General features: G+C 43.8%; 1 protein-coding gene across 1 annotated transcript in view; it reads left to right on the top strand.

Annotated features, from left to right (window-relative positions):
• The window catches only part of LOC126088435 (neural-cadherin-like), a 255,786-nt gene extending 240,676 nt beyond the window's left edge, over nt 1-15,110 (top strand). Inside the window, exons 13-14 of the mRNA XM_049906577.1 lie at nt 9,775-9,964; nt 15,025-15,110. Coding sequence (XP_049762534.1) covers nt 9,775-9,964; nt 15,025-15,110 — 276 coding nt within the window. The remainder of the gene's footprint in view (nt 1-9,774; nt 9,965-15,024) is intronic.
• The last annotated feature ends 6,468 nt before the right edge of the window (nt 15,111-21,578 follow it).

Below are 21,578 nucleotides of genomic sequence, written 5' to 3'. Positions count from 1 at the left end.
CGATTTCCTTTCCCATCCTTTCCTCACCCGAACTTGCGCTCCGTCTGTAATGACCTCGTTGTCGACGGGACGTTAAACACTTATCTCGTCCTCCTCTTGCTGGCCAGGGCACCGTAGTTGTACGTCACTAAGAACATGTTGCGTCGGAGCAGCCGTCCATAGAGGTGCATTGTCTTGCTGAAAAAGCATTTTTGTCGAAGACATGGCAGTAGTACAGCGATAATGTATCGGGCACTGGTTACTTTACGCTGCAGAAACACCAAATGTGACCGTGAGTTGTGAATGATGGGCCCCCTCATCATGCAGCCTATAGTGGGTACTGTGTCATGGGTGAATGAGCTCTGGAACAGACAAGTAACCAGGTCTACGCCATAAGCGTGTCCGTCTATCACTTGCATGTTGACGGAACCTACTCTCATCAATGAAGACAACAGAGAGTCATTCCATTCTCCAGTTAACACTTTCACAACACCGGAGGGAGTAGCCATGCTTGGCGGCGTTGTGGTGTCAGTGCTAGCCAGGTCAGAGATATACGTAATCTTAATCCTGCTGTAAGTAGACGTTTCCCTGTGGTATCTGATGACAAAGTAGATGCAGCAAGTGCCCGGATTTCGTCTCTGGATGGTGTTCGGTCTGCCGCCGCTGCTCGCATAGTGCCTCGATTTTCACGTGCGTCTACACTACATTGACGTCCAGAAGCAGAGCTACAGTTGTGGGAAAGTTCCACAAAGTGACGCACTGGAGATGCATCGTGCACAACATGATCAGCAATCCGTCAATAAGTGCATTCATCTTCCCGCAGTCTCACATATGTCGCCGTTCGAATGTCTGAAGGCGATCAACAGGAGTACGTGCTCGTCGGTCGGGCACGTTTTTACCCTAGAATGAATGTTGCAAACACTGCTCACCTCCAAAATCAGTGCTTTCAATGCACCTCCACACTCATCCCCACCGGTCATGATTTTTCGTATGTTGTTCATGGCAGCCGCGCGGGATTAGCCTATCGGTCTAAGGCGCTGCAGTCATGGGCTGTGCGGCTGGTCCCATGGAGGTTCGAGTCTTCCCTCGGGAATGGGCGTGTGTGTTTGTCCTTAGGATAATTTAGGTTAAGTAGTGTGTAAGCTTAGGTACTGATGACCTTAGCAGTTAAGTCCCATAACATTTAACACACATTTGAACATTTTTGTTCATGGCAATCCCTCCCACCAGTAAACAAAAATTTTTGAGTACGCGACATTTCCCATATTCTACTTTTTCTTTTTCTTCATTTTCTGGGCTGTTATTACGCTACCGAGCTAGTCGTGCACTTACAAATAGTAAAACTGCTGTCTGTGTAAATTTTACCTCAAAATTTTGTACTCATTTTAACAGCATAAAATTAACAGTTAAATCATTTAGTTTGTCTGGTCTTCTTTCTATGGAACCATTGTGCCTGTTGGAGCTGAGATCGAATTCAAAACGTAATTAGTTTATGCATAACGTTTATAAATGTGGTTTTCTTTCTTTCAGTGCCCTCAAGGGCGAGTTGAAATTAATAAAGTTAACGAAATAGCCGACAAAGGCGCTGTCGCTGTTGTCCAGTCGGTGAAGATTAAAAAGGTCGAGTATGGGAAATAATTCGTGTTGTTCCAAATTTTCGTGCAGTTGTAGGAAGGAGTGCCGTGAACAACATACTAAAAATCCTGACCGAGGGGAGTATGAACGTGGGGGTGCGGATGCGTTTGAAGATCACTTTCGTGCGTTTTCCTTGAATAACTTGAAAACTGTGGCCTTTAGCGAATATGATACAAAATTAAACTACATTAAGTTTTCTACAAAAAAGGTCTGTTAATTTTTTCTCTATGTCCAGTAATTTACGCACAGCGACTAAGACTATACCGAAAATCTCATACACAGCGTTTGCGCTGCAGTTTCAATGGTTTTTGTAAGACAATTATGGTTCTTTCCTGACTTGATGGACCACAGGTATCCTGTAATTTTGGTAAACATTTTTGGAAAGCAGTGATCAATTAATTGTTATATTTTGACTAAAGTTCAGTCTTGATCACTCACGTATGTTTCAATGATACAGGTAACCGATATCGGTTCTTTCTACAGAACCATCATCAGACCCATGGCTCCCTTAGGATGGTAAGCGGAGCTCTCCTCGCTGCTACGCAGTCAACTCAGCGAGGAGAGCTCCGCCTACCATCCTAAGGGAGCCATGGGTCTGATGATGGTTCTGTAGAAAGAACCGAAACCGGTTACCTGTATCATTAAAACATACGTGAGTGATCAAGACTGAACTTTAGTCAAAATATCCTGTAATTATTCGTCTCGACTTCCCCCACGCCATTGTGGGACGTTGTAAACAGCTGTCGTTTATAAGATGTACGTTTTGAATTTTTCAGTTCCTTTTTCCTTTTGTCTCATTAGTCTTGCGTTTTAAAGTTACAGATTGACTTCGCAATCTCGGTGCTTCTGTAAAAATGTTAGCAGTAGAAGTGTTGCAATTTCCCACTACTCCTTCTGTAAATTGTATTGCGGTTTTGCGGAGACTGCACAAAAAAATTAAAGCGTCACTTTTTTGAAGACCTGTCATTGTACCCTGTTGCCACGTAGAAGTGTGTAATTTTGCTCAAGGGTGCCTACAACCTTACTCTGTAATGGTGCAAAAGCACGGCGCCCGGCGACCTCATCCTCTGGCTCGGCGATGCTTCAAACAGCAAGTTGTCGACATAGGTAGAAAAATGGCCGGAGCTCATTAGTTCATGTGAGTTGTAAGGTGGGTTAATGACATCACATTGGCACCAGATTTCACCACAGTTCTGCCCAAGGCCACCGTGGACGCAACACACGGTGGGAATGTAGTCACATCCCCCTCCCCTTACCCACATCTCGGCCCTACTCTTGATACTTCTACAGTGGAGGTCAGAATCACGATGCTCAGCGTTGGTATCACGCGGTTTTCTTATGGGTGGACGAGGAAAACACTTCACGCACACCACCGTTCAGAATCGACACGAAAAGGTTCCAGGAGTTGGCATAATGAGCTTGATAGAAACCCCCTTTTCCATTGGGGCATTCATTTATACACATTTTGCAGATGAAACCGACAGTTCCCACAGTTTCCAGTGTGACGTGGAACAGAACGACGTTGTTGACAACCTTTGACACTGCTGAAGCCCCACGGACGATTCTCCTCTTCTCTAAGGACGTCGTGGGGCTGCAACCTCATTGAACGTGATCTTACACCTTTGGAGTGAACCATGAGCACAATTTTTGTTGTGGTATACAGGGAGGAACCACTAGGGACCGTTCAGAAACATTTTTCGAAATTTGAAGATTATCTGAAGTAGCAAAGGGTGTGTATGCTTTTTCAACTCTCCTGTTCCGCACCCTCCTGTGGCGTGATCATGAGGCAGTACGACATTAACACTTGCACGAATAAAACGGTAAAGGGTTCGTAAAGGATTCGGGAACACCCTCGGTGCCAACTGCGCACCTTTATTTTTATTATCACATAGTTAACTTGAATGTTACATGATTATTCACTTTTTATTGTTTCCTTCTTCATTCTTTATCTGTGTTCATGTTTCCTTTACTCTGTCCATATTTTGCCTGTTGCCTTCATTTACTTCAAATTTAGTGTTATAATATAATAATAATAATAATAATAAATCGTAGAGGGAGCCCAAGAGATAAATACACTACGCAGATTCAGAAGGATGTAGGTTGCGGTAGTTATTCGGAGATTAAGAGGCTTGCATAGGATACAGTAACATGGAGAGCTACATAAAACCAGTCTCTGGACTGAAGACCACAACAACAATAACAACAATTTTGTTTTTGAGTTCGTCTCAGAATGGTTCAAATGGCTCTGAGCGCTATGGGACTCAAGATTTGAGGTCATCAGTCCCCTAGAACTTAGAACTACTTAAACCTAACTAACCTAAGCACATGACATATATCCATGCCCGAAGCAGGATTCGAACCTCCGACCGTAGCGGTCGCGCGGTTCCAGACTGAAGCGCCTGGAACCGCTCAGCCACACTGGCCAGCGAATTTGTCTCTTTCATTTATCATTTCAGTATTGGTCCGTGCTTGTTTTAGGTCTTCTTCTATTTCTTGAAACCAACTGGTTTTTTTGAGTTAACCCTTTAATATATAAAAAATCCCCGTTGTTCGTCCTATGTATGCGTCCTCATAACGTAAGTCGGCGTTTTCTGATCATGTCTGTGTTTTCATATAATTCTTTGGTCCCTTCATCCATATACCATCTCTGTGTACTTCTCCAAAAAAATTTTCTGAGGATTTCTGTTTTTTTCAGCCTCTATGAATGCTTGATGCTCCGATTGTGGTCGTTTCTGTTGCGTAAAGTGCTTCTGGTAGTACAACCGTATTGTGCCTGAGTTTAGCCTGTCTTGAAATATTTCTTTTATTGTAGTGCACCCTTGTCAGTCTGTACGCTTCCTGAAGTTTTTCTTGCACATCTTTATTGGAAATTTTAAAAATGTCTTGTACAGACACACCCAGCCATCGATTACTATCCGTCAGCGCGATAGGCAATTCTTTCAACACACGTCAGACTTCGCATGCAGCCAGCAGGCACTAGTGTCTTTTTGAAGTAGGTCGAACTTCGTTTTAGTTGCACTTTCCGGAGTGGTTCATGCTCCGCAATTAACTATAAGTTGTAACGTATAGTTCGAGTGGCCACAATGAACACAGATTGTATTCGTCTGTGTGCGTCTATAACTAACTTTATACCTTAAAATCAGTTATTTAGTTGCGGATAAATATTTTCAATCATCGGTTAAAATAATGTGTCATTCTAACTCTGGTCCCGGACTATATCAGCCTCTCACCCTTGAAAATATCGTCGAAGTTCTTCTTTACTGTTTTTACGCGTTTGTTAGTGAATTTACTCTCGATACCACAGCTTTCGCCGATGTTGAAAGTTTTTGTCGATTGGTCCTTTGGCGCTTGCTATATTTCATGGCGTTGTATGCGGAGATCATATGCAGCTGCAATGTTCATACTCTCTGATTTCAAGGCAATTGAGGCATTTGGTACCACGTTGAATCTGTCTAGTACTGTACACCGAAACACAAATCTGTAGGATTCAATTATTTTTTGAGTCCTGTTGCTACGACATCAGTGAATGTCTGAGTGCATGGATGGCGTCATATCTGCTGCCCATCGCGCTGAGATAACTCTGTTTAGCATCACCGTAGCGGTACTGAAGCAAACAAATTTTTAAATCCTATCACCGTAATCTACTGAGGCAGTAGTTATAGCCCCTTGTCATTATTTCTACTCAGGAGGATGTTATTGTTGAACGTATGTTTTTTTTCCTCGTGCTAACTTCCTTAATTTGCCTGTATTACAACATTCGTCCTTTGCGCCAGAAAAATCTTATCTGTGGAAGCTCTTGTACTTATGACAGATTTGTGGATTTTCTGGTTCGCTGTTTCGAGTGGGAAGAACTCAGTCTTTTCGAAGAATTGCTATAACGTTTGGCGTCACGCTTCATTATTATTTCTAGAGTTGTCTTCTTTCCCTGTACGTGTTTGGCACTGCGTGAATACTGATTTGCTGGCAGAGGGTAACATGCAGAATACTTTCTAAGGAAACAAGAATGTGAGTGAGCCTTGTATCATATGACGGGCTTATTTCAATAGTGATACAAGTCCAGTTTTGTTCATTTTGATATACAGAGTCCTAAAGTTAAATGAGCGTTGAAAAATCTGCTGTTGAGATACCAGAAATATTCAAGCATATGGCTTCTTGCTAGAGATGAACCTTTCTCTCTGTTTGTTTGAATCATTAATTTCAGAAGCATTGTAGACAGAAAAGTGGAGCTAATGGACTTGTACCACTATTGAAATAAGACCTTCATATTTGAGCGTCAAATTAACTACCTTTGATTTGATAAACCGGTGCTTTTTCGTCCTGTGTGAGAAGGTGCTTGGATGATTCACTACCTGCGCCTCAGATACGTAACATATACACTGATCATCCAGAACATTATGACCACCGACCAACTATCAATATAAACCCGTCCAGGCGTTAGCAGCGTCACCTGGCGAGGAATGACTGCTGGTCAGACACACGCACCGTGCATGTCGTATCAGTGAGCGTGCTGTCCCTTTTTAGAATGGGGAAGGCGCACAATCTATCTGAATTTGACCGAAGGCAGATTGTGATGGCCTGGAGGCTAGGGACGAGCATTTCGTAAACTTCACGACTTGTCAGGTGGTCGAGGGGTGCAGTGGTGAGTGTCTTCTACACGTGGCGAAACCAAGGTGAAACCTTGTCCAGACGTCGTGGGGTTAGGTGGCGACCCCTCATTACAGATGTCAGACGTCGTAGGCTGCGCATAATTGTAAAACAGGACAGGCGGCGTATTCTGGCTCAACTAACATCTGAACATACTCGGTGTGCCGAAGGCTGCTAACGATGGGCCTTCACAGCCAACGAACCACGCATGTGCCAATGTTAACACCACGATATCGGCAGCTACGACTGAAATAGGCACGTGAGCATCGGTAATGAACGTTGGCGGAGTGGCAGAGCCTTGCATTGTTTCATACAGGGTGTTTCAAAAATGACCGGTATATTTGAAACGGCAATAAAAACTAAACGAGCAGCGATAGAAATACACCGTTTGTTGCAATATGCTTGGGACAACAGTACATTTTCAGGCGGACAAACTTTCGAAATTACAGTAGTTACAATTTTCAACAACAGATGGCGCTGCAAGTGATGTGAAAGATATAGAAGACAACGCAGTCTGTGGGTGCGCCATTCTGTACGTCGTCTTTCTGCTGTAAGCGTGTGCTGTTCACAACGTGCAAGTGTGCTGTAGACAACATGGTTTATTCCTTAGAACAGAGGATTTTTCTGGTGTTGGAATTCCACCGCCTAGAACACAGTGTTGTTGCAACAAGACGAAGTTTTCAACGGAGGTTTAATGTAACCAAAGGACCGAAAAGCGATACAATAAAGGATCTGTTTGAAAAATTTCAACGGACTGGGAACGTGACGGATGAACGTGCTGGAAAGGTAGGGCGACCGCGTACGGCAACCACAGAGGGCAACGCGCAGCTAGTGCAGCAGGTGATCCAACAGCGGCCTCGGGTTTCCGTTCACCGTGTTGCAGCTGCGGTCCAAATGACGCCAACGTCCACGTATCGTCTCATGCGCCAGAGTTTACACCTCTATCCATACAAAATCCAAACGCGGCAACCCCTCAGCGCCGCTACCATTGCTGCACGAGAGACATTCGCTAACGATATAGTGCACAGGATTGATGATGGCGATATGCATGTGGGCAGCATTTGGTTTACTGACGAAGCTTATTTTTACCTGGACGGCTTCGTCAATAAATAGAACTGGCGCATATGGGGAACCAAAAAGCCCCATGTTGCAGTCCCATCATCCCTGCATCCTCAAAAAGTACTGGTCTGGGCCGCCATTTCTTCCAAAGGAATCATTGGCCCATTTTTCAGATCCGAAACGATTACTGCATCATGCTATCTGGACATTCTTCGTGAATTTGTGGCGGTACAAACTGCCTTAGACGACACTGCGAACACCTCGTGGTTTATGCAAGATAGTGCCCGGCCACATCGCACGGCCGACGTCTTTAATTTCCTGAATGAATATTTCGATGATCGTGTGATTGCTTTGGGCTATCCGAAACATACAGGAGGCGGCGTGGATTGGCCTCCCTATTCGTCAGACATGAACCCCTGTGACTTCTTTCTGTAGGGACACTTGAAAGACCAGGTGTACCGCCAGAATCCAGAAACAATTGAACAGCTGAAGCAGTACATCTCATCTGCATGTGAAGCCATTCCGCCAGACACGTTGTCAAAGGTTTCGGGTAATTTCATTCAGAGACTACGCCATATTATTGCTACGCATGGTGGATATCTGGAAAATATCGTACTATAGAGTTTCCCAGACCGCAGCGCCATCTGTTGTTGAAAATTGTAACTACTGTAATTTCGAAAGTTTGTCTGCCTGAAAATGTACTGTTGTCCCAAGCATATTGCAACAAACGGTGTATTTCTATCGCTGCTCGTTTAGTTTTTATTGCCGTTTCAAATATACCGGTCATTTTTGAAACACCCTGTAAATCCCGATACCTTCTTCATCGTGCCGATGGGAGGACGCGAATCTGTCATCTTCCAAGGGAACAGCTCCTTGACACCTGTACTCTGCGTCGGAGACAAGCTGACGGCGGATCCATTATGCTCTGGGGAATTAACGTGGGCATCCATGGGTGCAGTAGTGCTCGTGCAAGGCACCATGATGACCAAGGAATATCGTACACGGGTTGCAGACCGCTTATACCCTTTAATGACGATTATGTTTCCAGACGGCAGTGGCATTTTTCAGCAAGATAATGCGTCTTGTCACAAGGCCAGGAGTGTGATCGTGTGGTTCGAGGAATACAGTGACGAGTTCCAATTGATGTGCGGGCCTCCCAGCTTACCAAACCTGAACCTGATCGAACGCATCTGGGATGTGACTGAACGTGGCGTCAGATATCATCGACCCCCTCCCCGGAATCTACGTGAATTAGTTGACTTGTGTATTCAGATGTCGTGCCAACTCCCTCTAGCGACCTACCGTGGCCTCATTGCTTCCATGGCACCATGTGTCGCCGCTGTTATCCGTGAAAAAGGTGGACATTCCGGCTATTAGGTAGGTGGTCATACTGTTCTGTGTGATCAGTGTACACCGAGTAAAAGTTGTAAATACACAGGACGAAGTTTACTCATATCGCAGACAGCTGTCGTTTACGACTTTATTTCCCGTAGCTTAGGATGGCGTTGTGGTATAAAGAAGTAAAATGGTACCAAATGTACAGTGAGCAAAGACTGTTAACTATCGGTGTTTCATTGTAGCATAATAACGTTAAAAAAAGGTGTACCAGACTAGGATTCGAAACTGCGACCTTGCTTTTAGCAGACAAAGCTCTTCCCGTGAAATCAATTTTTTTCCCCTCGTGCGGAGCTTTCTTCAGTGGTAACTAAGCCGGTAAGACCACTGCCTGAGAAATGGAAGGTTTCGGTTTCGAGTTCCGATTCGGAAAAGTGGAAATTTGTGGTAACGTCTTATGGGACCAAACTGTGAGGTCATCGGCCCCTAAGTTTACACACTACTTAAGCTAACTTAAAGTAACTTACGCTAAGGACCGCACACACACCCATGCCCGAGGGAGGACTCGAAACTCCGTGGGGGGCGCCACGCGGACCGTGACAAGGCCCCCCAGGCCGCGCAGCTACCCCGTGCGGCCCCGATTCGGCACACAGTTTTAATCTGTCAGGAACTTCCACAATAGCGCACATTCCGCCGCAAGTTGGAAATTTTTTCTGGAAACAAAAAAGCTCCTGAAACTAAATGAAGTTCAATTTCTCGTAAATCTGCCTATAAGGTAGAAATGCCGTACTCTAATGTTTGAGTGAGTACTAGAAGTTAAATATACGAGCCGAATTAACTAGATATATTCACTGTTAGTTCAATTGTAGCTCTCTGCTTTTATCACTGCGCGAGGTGGCGCAGAGGTAAGCAACTGACGTCTGTTTGGGTGGGGCGGTCCAGTCATTCTGATTTAGACTTTTCATGGCTAGCCTTGACCACTGCATGTGAATAGCGCTCGGTTTAAAGATCCCCATTCACGGCGCGCTTTATTATACTTTAAAGATCACTATCTGCCAAGGAAGCTGCGGCGTGCAGACGCAGCGAGAAGCTTTTAGTGATACTTCTGGTGTTATGTTACAGGTGTACTACTACGTGGTCGACTCCCCTCGGAACGAGGGTAAGGACTTCTTTGAGATCAACCTGCAGTCCGGCGAGGTGTTTACCAAGGTGGTGTTCGATCGAGAGAAGCAGGGCGCCTACGCACTGGAGGTAGAAGCACGCGACGGGGCCTCCTCTGCGCGTCCCAACAGCAACGGACAGCCCAACTCCGGTGAGTACGGCCATATACTCTACCTACTCGTGTGCTAGGGTCCCCAGCTTGATCCAGTTCCACTGCGAGGAAGGCCTTGGGACGAAAGACCTCACTGAGAGTTTCATTGTGTGACAAGTGGTTCTTACTCTGAGACACGTGCTTCGGAGTTATCCACCGCTGTGTCAACGATATCGTCTAACGTGGGAGTATAGTTTGAGACACACAGTCACTACAAAGGATGAGTCAGTGGCCCCTACCACAGTCGTTTTATGCAACCCGCAATGTTATACCTGTCCTTCATAAACCACACGTGAGATAATATATTCTTTCGCTCTCTTTTCGTAAACAATTAGTCCTATAGAAAAAGTGATGTGACCGTTTTTATAGGACATTAATGCAGTAAAATTTTTTACTGCGATAAAAATTCGCTGGAGGCCACTGTTTTCGAGTTTTTCAAGAAAAACGTACAAAACTGACCTCCAAACGCACTCCTACTCCCACACTCAGCCCTCAACAGTCAGGATTTCTAGTATGTTGTTCTTGGCACTTCCTACTACTACTGCACAAAAATTTCCAACTTCACGAACTATTCCAGATATTCGACCTTTTTTGGTCTCTGTTGATGAGCTGTTATGCTACTGCCATAGTCGGCTACTTCGTTAACATTATTAATCTAAACGTGCTCGTGACGGTAATCAACGAAAAACAACTTTTTTAAACATTATGGTAAAACTAATTACGCTGACAAGGAGGAAGTGCCATGAACAACACAGTACAAATCATTACTGCTTGTGGCAGGGTATGGTGAGTGGGGGTGCGTTGTAGGCCACTTTTGTGCCTTTTTCTTGAGTAACTCGCAGACTACGGCCTCTAGCGAAAACGTATCCAAGTACAAAATTTAACTGCATTACATTTCCTACTGAAAGGCCCGACTTATTTTTTTCTGTAGGACTAATAGTTTCCGCGTAGCGAGTGAGGGAATATGAAAGTCTCGCGCTTCGTTTGTGCAGTTCAGGAATAACATTGCGGGTTGTATAAAATGACAACGGTAGGACCAGCTGACTCACCCTGTATATAGAAAATGTTCCAGTTCTTCGAATGACCATATGATACACTAGTTTAGTTGAAACACGCTTCTGATTCGTTAGAATTGTAATCCTAAGAGGGACTGTTGAATGAAACTATTCTATTCTGATTTCTTCATGCGCAGAAACGCTATCTGACTATGTTCTGAAAGCGGCTGTAATGCAAGCTGCCTATTCTTTTCATGAGCACAAGCGCCATTGAATTTTATTCTTAAATACATTCGACTCACATTCTCATTGCTAGAGTTCCGTAGCCGTCTGATAGGATACTTACATGACCTTGATTCCTCTCTCTCTCTCTCTCTCTCTCTCTCTCTCTCTCTCTCTCTCACACACACACACACACACACACACACACTACAGAAATGACCATACAGCGATGTAGCAGGGAGGGCATTGGCTTTTATATTACTAGAACTTTACAGAGCTGATTGTTCGCAGTCAAGTGCTGCGAAAGGCAAAGATCTCCAGTTCCAGTCTCGGTCCGGCACACAGTTTTGATCTGGTAGGATATTTCATATCAGCGCACACTCCGGGACAGAGAGAAAATTTCACTCTAGCAGTTAAATAATTTGGGAAGAGCATATTTATGCCATCAGCAGTACAATTTTATATTTATTCACTACCGGTTTCGATTGCTACAATCATATCCAAGGAGAAAAACATTGTACATCATTAGATCAGTCATACATTTCCGCCATATATAAGCCATGCAAATGTAAAAAATATCTAATTTTCATAACAGTCTTAACACAGTCCATGTAATCCATATAAAGACGTTGTGCCTTGGCACAATTACAATAGTGCCTACTGTAATTGTGCGCAGTCACAGCTTGTTTATATGGACTATACGAGCTGTGTTAAGACAGACTATAACGACAATTAGATACGTTTTACATCTATATGGCTAATATATGACGGAAATGTATGGTTTATCCATTTATTTGCAATGTTTTTCTCCTTGAAGTTGATTGTAACAATTGAAACCGGTAGAGAATAAACATAGAACTGTACCTCTGATGGCACAAATATGCTTTTTCCACATTTATATTACACCTGCTAAATTGCAAAAAACGCTCATTATTACACAGTAAGGATCGATACACTATTACACAATTATCATTAGACAGTTGCTGAAACGATTCCGTCCCAGGTCATGGTAAAACTGTAGACACCACAGAAGAATCCAGATAATCTGTGGTCACGCAAGCCCGTCAGCACCCATGTTATCACAGTCGAATGAGTTACCCAATTGAGATCCATAGCCTAGTCATATATGCGCAGCCTGAGCGAGACAGACACATCAGCATGCACAATGTGAAGTCAGTGCATTCTGGCAAGGTGGCCAATTTTATGTACTGCGTGACATCAGAAACCAGGCCTACGTTATTGATTGCAGGTGACTCCAATCCGCCACAGTTGAAGTTTTTGGCGGCGTTTATAGCAGGCTATCGACCTCGCTGTCTGAGAACACAGATATCGCACCTGTCTCCTCTTGAACTGTACAGTGGCAGCATCACCGTGACGGCAGGGGGAAATTTGAGTGGGCAGGCCAGCTGAGTGTTCGATATCCATCGTGATGCCGGCTGGTTTCTGTCCCATGCTTGCTGAGGCTATGTCGTCATGCTGCTGGAGCCGGCTGTTGCTGGTGTTCCAGTCTCCGCATCCTTGCTGGAGCGGGAGTCGTAGGTACTGGAGATGGGAAGGGGTCTCACTCCGTGGGAGACCTACTTCGGTGTCGCTGGACTTGTGGGCGGTTGCCTCTCTCTATCTGGCATCTAAAGTTTTACCTAACCTGCTCTGGGTACAGTGGCAGTTGGCTCAAGGTGGAAGCCACTAGGCATTGGCGCAGCTGGTTTGCGTGCTGTCCCAGCACGAGCCATTGGCTTCCACAGTGAACGTATGTTGTTACTAGCAATGAACTGATGAGGCGTTATAGCCATGCTTAACGTGCAATTTTACGCCTCTGTGTCCATATAGTAGCGGCTCGTTGGCGTGGGTGTGTCGCAGGCTACAGGAGCTAGAGATTAGAAAACGAAACGAATACAAGTCCAATATTGAGGGTCGCATAGATCAGAAATCACGTCAGTTGTGTAGTGGCTTCTTGCCTTCCCGCTGCAGTTCCACCAGTATGACGGGTCTGAAAATTGTAGCGTTGTGGTCGATACCTGCTCGTCGAATCATTTTCTCTTATTAAAACGTGTAGGAGTGCAAAGTTGTGACATTACACGGCAGTTGTTTGGACGATCTTGCTGTTGTAGTGTAGCACCGACCGCCTCTAGTGATCAGATGGCCTCTAACGGAGCTGTGTTTTGCGAAACTGTAGAGAGTGTAAGATGAAAATTAAGTCGTTCAGTGTATAGGCTACAAATACAAATTTACTCCAGCAGAGGAACATTGATGTCTGGAAAAAGTCCGATGGTATGGTCCACACTTCAGATAGAAAACACACAATATGAAATGGTGTCTGTTCTTTCGGACATACCATCTTCATATAGTTAAGGCTAGTCAGCCATTGACCGTCTTCTTCTGCGCTGGATGCACACGCATTGCCAGAACTCTCACGGGGCTCGGTAAGATGGTCTGCCGCGAGTAATGAGTGTAATGGGCAGGGGCACTACGAATGTTGTGTGTGGAATGTGGGTCTCACGGGGAGCGTGCAAGGGATAAAACGCTGCAGTCGCACTATCCTCTGCGCCGTCGGTGGCTCAGATGGATAGAACGTCTGCCACGTAAGCAGAAGATCCTGGGTTCTAGTCCTGGTCGGGGCACACATTTTCAACTGTCCCCGTTGATGTATACCAACGCCTGTCGACAGCTTAGGGAAAACATACAAAATTTGTCCGGAGCAAATAAATGATTGTTTTATCGTTTAAAAAATGTGCAGCAGTCTTAAAATATCCGTTCTTTGCATCAAAAGTCTAGGGGTGATAGAGCATGACATGAGGACCAATTTTGTCAGAGACAAAATGCCTACTGACGCTTGCCGTTGACTTCATGCGTCCTTTAGTATTTGCCGGCCCAGATTTATTTGTGGCTTCAGTTCTTTAACGCTGTGGTAGCATTGTTGGTGAAACGCGTGGCTTCTTTGTAGTCTTTTGGCATATGCAAATGTTTACAGCACTGCGCATAATGCGTCTCCCTACGCTTGCGATGTGTGCGCGAATGTTTAGAATAACAACTTGGACACCCTGGATAACGCGTCAGTAATGACAGGCAGTAGAGAATCTACGCGGGGACTGTGAGTCGAAAAAATGCAACTACTGATTTGTTGCTTGGACCTCAAATCGACGTCGCGGTTTGATCCCAAGCTCGAAGACGTAGATGAGCTCGATAAGTTCCATAAACGCTTATTGTGGTGAGAATGGAACGCCGTTTTGTGTCAGATACGTCTCTTTTATCAAAATATTGCTGTGCTGCACTTGATATTTTAAATTACAGAAGATACATTAGTTTCATCAAAATATTGCTGCGCTGTAGCTGACATTTCAAGTATTCTGACACTTCCTCTGGAGAAGGATTTGTTAATGTCACTGGCTGTGTACAAACTTTATTAGGTGCATACTGAATTATTATGTCACGAATTAACGTTTCTGTATGGCGTTGTTTACGACTTTGATTTGCACACAAAAATCGTCACTGTTAGGTCAGCCCATTGAGATCAACCGCCCATGGAGCATATGACCGATGTGACTTCTTGCGACAACGAAATATGGCAAACCTAGCTGCTTCGACATGCCTACACTGCTCGTAATGCTTACAGAAATCAATGGGTTTCTAACAATTCCAAATACTCAGTTTGTGGGAAAGGATGTAACTTTTGTTGGCGGCACATTATTTGGGGGCTTAGGACATAGCAGAAGAGCACGCTTATCGTTAATGGCCATTGTGCTACTCGGCTGGTAACGGAACTGCAGACGTCTGGAGTATGCGTTCCAGTACAATCTGGTGCTTTTTCATGGCTTTCGGTTGCTGCCTTTGTCATTGTTATAGGATTTTCATTTATAGCTGTTCTTGTTGTGCCTGCTGCTCCATTTAAAGTTGCAGCTTTTGCTGAATTCTGGATCCATGATCACTGAACGTACTCTGTTGTAACATACACGCTAAGTTCTTATGCTCATCCTCATTATTACCCCTGCTAAAGTGCAACAAACATTACATAGTAAGGATTGATACACTACTATCACCTGACTGCTCACCAAACACAGTTCAATCTGGATCGTCATAAAGTTATACACCCACCAAACGGATAATCCAGATAGTTGATTGTACGCACGTTCGCTGCGTCTGTGCTTTTCGTGTTTATAAGAGTTTTCCAAGTGAGATCCGATAAGCAACATGGTAACGCACAACGTTATGAATGTAGATATTAGTGCACAACGGGAAGAGAATTCATTGAGGCAAGACGGCCGTTCTGTTTCCCGAGGCCACGAGAAAGACAGGGCGCGGCGCGTACGTCACAGCGCTTGACGCTGCAGTTCTTACGAATGTCAGCAGACGTCTCCCCTGGGGAGCGAGTAGCTGTTTCAGACGATTTAGTAATTCTTGACTGCGTGTTTAACTGCATGTACACTACTGGCGATTAAAATTGCTACACCAAGAAGAAATGTTGATGATAAACGGGCATTCATTGGACAAATATATTATACTACAACTGACATGTGACTACATTTTCACGCAATTTGGGTGCATAGATCCTGAGAAATCAGTACTCAAAACAACCACCTCTGGCCGTAATAACGGCCTTGGTACGCCTGGGCATTGAGTCAAACAGAGCTTGGATGGCGTGTACAGGTACAGCTGCCCATGCAGCTTCAACACGATACCACAGTTCATCAAGAGTAGTGACTGGCGTATTGTGACGAGCCAGTTGCTCGGCCACCATTGACCAGAGATTTTCAATTGGTGAGAGATCTGGAGAATGTGCTGGCCAGGGCTGCAGTCGAACGTTTTCTGTCTCCAGAAAGGCCCGTACAGGACTTGCAACATGCGGTCGTGCATTATCCTGCTGAAATGTAGGGTTTCGCAGGGATCGAATGAAGGGTAGAGCCAAGCGTCGTAACGCATCTGAAATGTAATGTCCACTGTTCAAAGTGCCATTAATGCGAACAAGAGGTGACCGAGACGTGTAACCAATGGCACCCCATACCATCACGCCGGGTGATATGCCAGTATGGCGATGACGAATACAAGCTTCCAATGTGCATTTATCACGATGTCGCCAAACGCGGATGCGACCGTCGTGATGCTGTAAACAGAACCTGGATTCATCCGAAAAAATGACGTTCTACTATTCGTGCACCCAGGTTCGTCGTTGAGTACACCATCGCAGGCGCTCCTGTCTGTGATGCAGCGTGAAGGGTAACCACAGCCATGGTCTCCGAGCTGATAGTCCATGCTGCTGCAAACATCGTCGAACTGTTCGTGGAGATGGTTGTTGTCTTCCAAATGTCCCCATCTGTGGCTGCACGATCCGTTACAGCCATGCGAATAAGATGCTTGTCATCTCGACTGCTAGTGATACGAGGCCGTTGGGATCCAGCACGGCGTTCCGTATTACTCTCCTGAACCCACCGATTCCATATTCTGCTAACAGTCATTGGATATCGACCAACACGAGCAGCAATGTCGCGGAACGATAAACCGCAATCGCGATATGCTACAACCCGATCTTTATCAAAGTCGGAAACGTGATGGTACGCATTTCGCCTCCATACGCGAGGCATCACAACAACGTTTCACCAGGCAACGGCGGTCAACTGCTGTTTGTGTATGAGAAATCGGTTGGAAACTTTCCTCATGTCAGCACTTTGTAGGTGTCGCCACCGGCGCCAACCTTGTGTGTATGCTCTGAAAAGCTAATAATTTGCATATCACAGCATCTTCTTCCTGTCGGTTAAATTTTGCGTCTTTAGCATGTCATCTTCGTGCTGTAGCAGCGTTCATGGCCAGTAGTGTAAGTTCTCGATAGCACGTAACATAATTAAGACCTTTAGTGGGTACGTTTTCAATTAAATATTGAATTCCCGTGGGCCCTGCACGGTGCCGAGGGTTCGCGAAGCGTGGCGGACAAGCCTACTAGTGTGACGTCACAAGTTCGTTGCAGGGTCCCCGTATACCTCGTTGGGCTCGCTGTTTTGTACATGACGTCAGAGACCAAACCCATGGTATTGCTCGCATGGACCTCTTGTAGGTCGTAGGTGAAGTCCTTGTCAGCGTATATCACAGACTATCGATTTCACTGTCTGAGGACACAGATGTAGCAATTTATCTGTAAGATAAGGTTTGAAACTTTTCTGCGTGTTTAGTCTTGTGAACTGATACTGGAGTAAAATGAACTGCTATTCTTTATACTCTGTTATCTGTGCCAGTGTCCTGAATAATACAAGTGATGTAATTACGGAAAGGCTATCAGATAAATGAGTCGCCAAAACTGAAATTGTATAACTATATTTTTAATTAACTAGGTAATTAGAAAACCAAAACTGTAAATTAAATACGCGTATTGTGCAGGAGTGAGCAATGCTGTAATGCGTGACGTCACGTTGCAGTTCCTGCATAAAGAGCTAACAGAATGAAATATAAAACTACCACTCGAATTTTGAAAGAACAACGAACAAAAATGTTTATAGTGAAATTCCATATAAATTTACGTACTCAGTCCGACTAAACAAAATTCCAAACACTGATAATGCACACGCAAATGTAACACTGCTCTGTAAAAATAAAATTGTCTGCATGTGTAATCTGAATTGAACTTACCCCAACAAATTTAATGTGGCTTGCCTGTGACAAAAGCGCCTTGCCATGGTTCGCGGCTCCCCGGCCCCCCTCCCCCCCCTCCACTGTCGGAGGTTTAAGTCCTCCCTCGGGCATGGGTGTGTGTGGTGTCCTTAGCGTAAATTAGTTTAAGTAGTGTGTAAGCCTAGGGACCGATGACCTCAGCAGTTTGGTCCCATAGGAACTTACCACAGATTTACAAATTTCCTGTGGGAAAGGAAACTTAGTATTACTCAAAGCGATGGAAACAAAATATAGAGCGCACCAGTAAACATGCTAAGAGGGGCGAAAAGTCCTTGCGCAGTGCAATGCTAGGTCGTGCAACTATTCTAAAAAAAAAAAAAAAGGAGTGCAGTGCGATTACCCACCTAATGAAAAGATAAAATTCTTCGTGAGATGCCGGTGTTAAATGGTTGAAGGAAATCGGACACTAATAAAAATTGTATTGCAAAACACAAACTCATTGTCAGTCAGCTTTACAAACATTTATCTTTTCTAACAAATCTTACTCTGCCAAATTTAATCTCTTAAAATGGTAAAGAAGCGGTAAAATCTATAGCTTCTGACGCAAACTACGTGAATAGAAAACTTTCCTAACTGTCGCCTGAGCAATGGAACCAATTAACCGAAACCAATAAAAAGAGAGATTTCACTAAAACCTATCGTCATTCACAAGCATTATAATTATGCGTAAGCAAGCAACACAGCAACACTTTACTCAAGAAAATTAACCTTTACAAATCATCATTCACAACTCATCCTTCTCTGTAACAACAACGCTTCTGACAACCAAAGATCACAGTGCTTGCTGTCAGAACCTCTGTGGGATAACATATCGACTATGAAAAACTATTGTTTGAAAAATGTTTAGCGTAAAAATATGAAATGTGACACTTCCAACGAAAATATGAAGTTCACATCACTTTCCTTCAATACCAAACATAAAATACAGACCTTACAGTTTATTCAATACTCGGTACAGTATGATTCAAAGCAGCATGGTGTGACATACAGTATTCATGAAGAACTATTGCATGAACCATAAAAACATACCACACATTTCGAAAGCCATAGCACATATCTAGTAATGCTTTTAAACATGAAAATAATTCTGGGAGAATGAAAGAAAATCGTGAAACGATCGGTGGCTACACTTGATGCATGGCTGGTTCCAGTTCGTCTTGCCATCGCCATGAAGTGCTTGCTCCCACAAGATTTTCTGGAAGCTAACACTGAAAAAAGACAGTACACGTCACTAGGTAAAGATACATTTCCCGGTCCGTGGCACTAACGATCTTATCGAATATAATCATCAGTGATTCTTTTCCCAGGCAATGAAAGATTACCCAAACAGTACACAAAACGGAAACAGTGGCAAGCATATCAACATAGAAACCTTCCAATGTCTCCAAATATGCGACACCGTGTCAACTTTCACTACTTTCTGGATTTTGGAAACATGCTTGCTTCAAGCTTGCCAAAATGGGTATCGAAACTATGCACGATGGTTATAGTGTAACAAATGCCAGACAGAAGTCTTACACGCACTCACAATAGTTTTGGGAATAGCACTGAGGAAAAGTTATAACTGTGTACATTAGCTACATTTGGACCCATTTTTTGAAAATAATACATTACAATTTTTTGAATCCTGCAGTATACACTTCTATGTACAAAGAATTCATATCTGTAACTAAAGTGCTGCTAGCAGCAGAGAATGTTGGTAAAATAAAATCTGAGGTGTATCCAGTATAAGTTCGAAAGCGGAGAGAAATAGCACACACATTAAGCTATGATGTGGTTGCTGTTTTTCGTATTATAACATCATTCGGAAACACAGCAGTTACAATGCTAATGAGAAGCAAATATTTGCGCGTAATTCGCACGGCAAATATCCGCTGCTGTTAGTCTTTACGAAGAAATGTAAGTAGCACCAATTTTGAAACATCAGTCCTGAAGAGACACTTCTTTTGAGCTTTATAGAATTACTGTTTGTCACGGTGTAGTTTCCACTTACAAATTAGAGTATCCTTTTATTCCAGATAAATTTTCTTTTTGCGTTAGTAGTAGACGTGTTGCTCGATAAGTTAATAGAGGCTCCAAATGCGCGACAACCAAAGATAGACTATTACACAGTCTCAGTTCCTTTACAGTTTCAGTCAAAGTACTTCACAGTCGAGGATGACACTTTCGCTTAATTATGGCTTCGATAGTTTGTCTATGTTAGGTATCTGTGATTTTGTTTGGATTCAGGAACTACTTTACTCTATGCGTTACATCTGGCCGTTTGCGAGTAGTGAGATTCAAATTCCCATCTGGCGCCTATGATTAAGTTTTCCGCGTTTTCCCCAAATCACTTCAAGTGAACGCTAGGTTGGTTTATTTGAGTGCTTCTAGTCCAGTTCTCTCCAGGTTCCATGTCCTCGATGTGTAAATGGATTTGAACTTCAACCCCCCGTTTTATCTTTCTCTTGCTCTTTACTTTACAGGCGGTTTCCCTATATCACTTCAGGCGAATGAAGATAGAGGACACATATCCAGGAGGAGCAAGTCTCCAAACGCCTTCGTGTCATCCACATTCAAGTTTTTCGCAATTTCCCTGCACCACTTTAGGCGAATGCCTTCTTTTGAGAAAGGCCACTGCAATTTACCTGCCTTTGTCTAGTTTCAGCCGGCGCTCCGTCTGTAATGACGTTGACACGGCGTTGCTTTAAACTCTGATCTTTTTTCATTCAGGAGGGAGCAACAAGGCCGCAGCCATTTCCTTTCGCACTGTTGTTCTCCTGTAATGAATAACTTATATACTGACGGATCGATAAATTCTAACGAATTTAGCATTAGTGCCTTCCTTTTTCCTACATCTGAACAACACCTGTAATGTAAGTAATGCTATTTGTAGGATCGGTACCATCATCCACCTTCAGATTCTTAATTTTATTTTTGCAGAGGGATGTGGAAAATGGCCTGTACACAATGTCAACTGACGCCAGAGATGAACTAACTGTGCGAATATTCTCTGCTTCCGAAAAGTCAACAGTAAACGGAAATGATCAGAAGAGCCAAACCATTGTCGATTTGATGGCGTATTTAGTATATTTAGAATAAGGTTCCCGGGAAACACTTTGAACGCAGTTAGTAAACTATCTACAACGTTTCTCGAACACTAAAGTAGTAGGTAAAATTAATTGATCGTGGAACCAATGATATTTCCTCTATTTCCTCTCTTGTTTCACATAAAATGACCCACCAGTGATTATCTGTAACACGAAACAAATAAATCTTCGTTTGTAATTATGTCATTGCTATCTCAGTTGTTAAAATCAATAAATCATTAGTGAATTTTCTTTATACACTCAACGACCATATAAAAGAAAAAGATGCACCCCGAAGGAATTATCCGAATGGGACAGAAATCGGTAGATGTGACGTACATCTACAAACAAACAAATCATTACAACTGCAGAAAAATTGGATGATTCATTCAAGAGAAACTGGTTCACAAATTGAGCAAGCCAACAATGCATTGGTCAACTTCCGGCCCTTATGCAAGCAGTTATCGGTTTGGCATTGATTGATAGAGTTGCTGGGCGTCTATCGTGACAAATTCTGACGAGTGGATATATTAGATCATAAAAATCCCAAGCTGGTTGGCGGACCTTCCCCATAATGCTCCAACTTTTCTCTATTAGGGAGATTTCCGGCTACCTTGCTGGCCGAGGTAGGGTTCGTCAAACACGAAGACAAGCACTAGAGACCCTTGCCGTATG

Source organism: Schistocerca cancellata, chromosome 6 (assembly GCF_023864275.1).
Source record: "Schistocerca cancellata isolate TAMUIC-IGC-003103 chromosome 6, iqSchCanc2.1, whole genome shotgun sequence".
Classification (NCBI taxonomy): Eukaryota; Metazoa; Arthropoda; class Insecta; order Orthoptera; family Acrididae; genus Schistocerca; species Schistocerca cancellata.
This window is presented reverse-complemented; position numbering and strand designations above follow the sequence as displayed.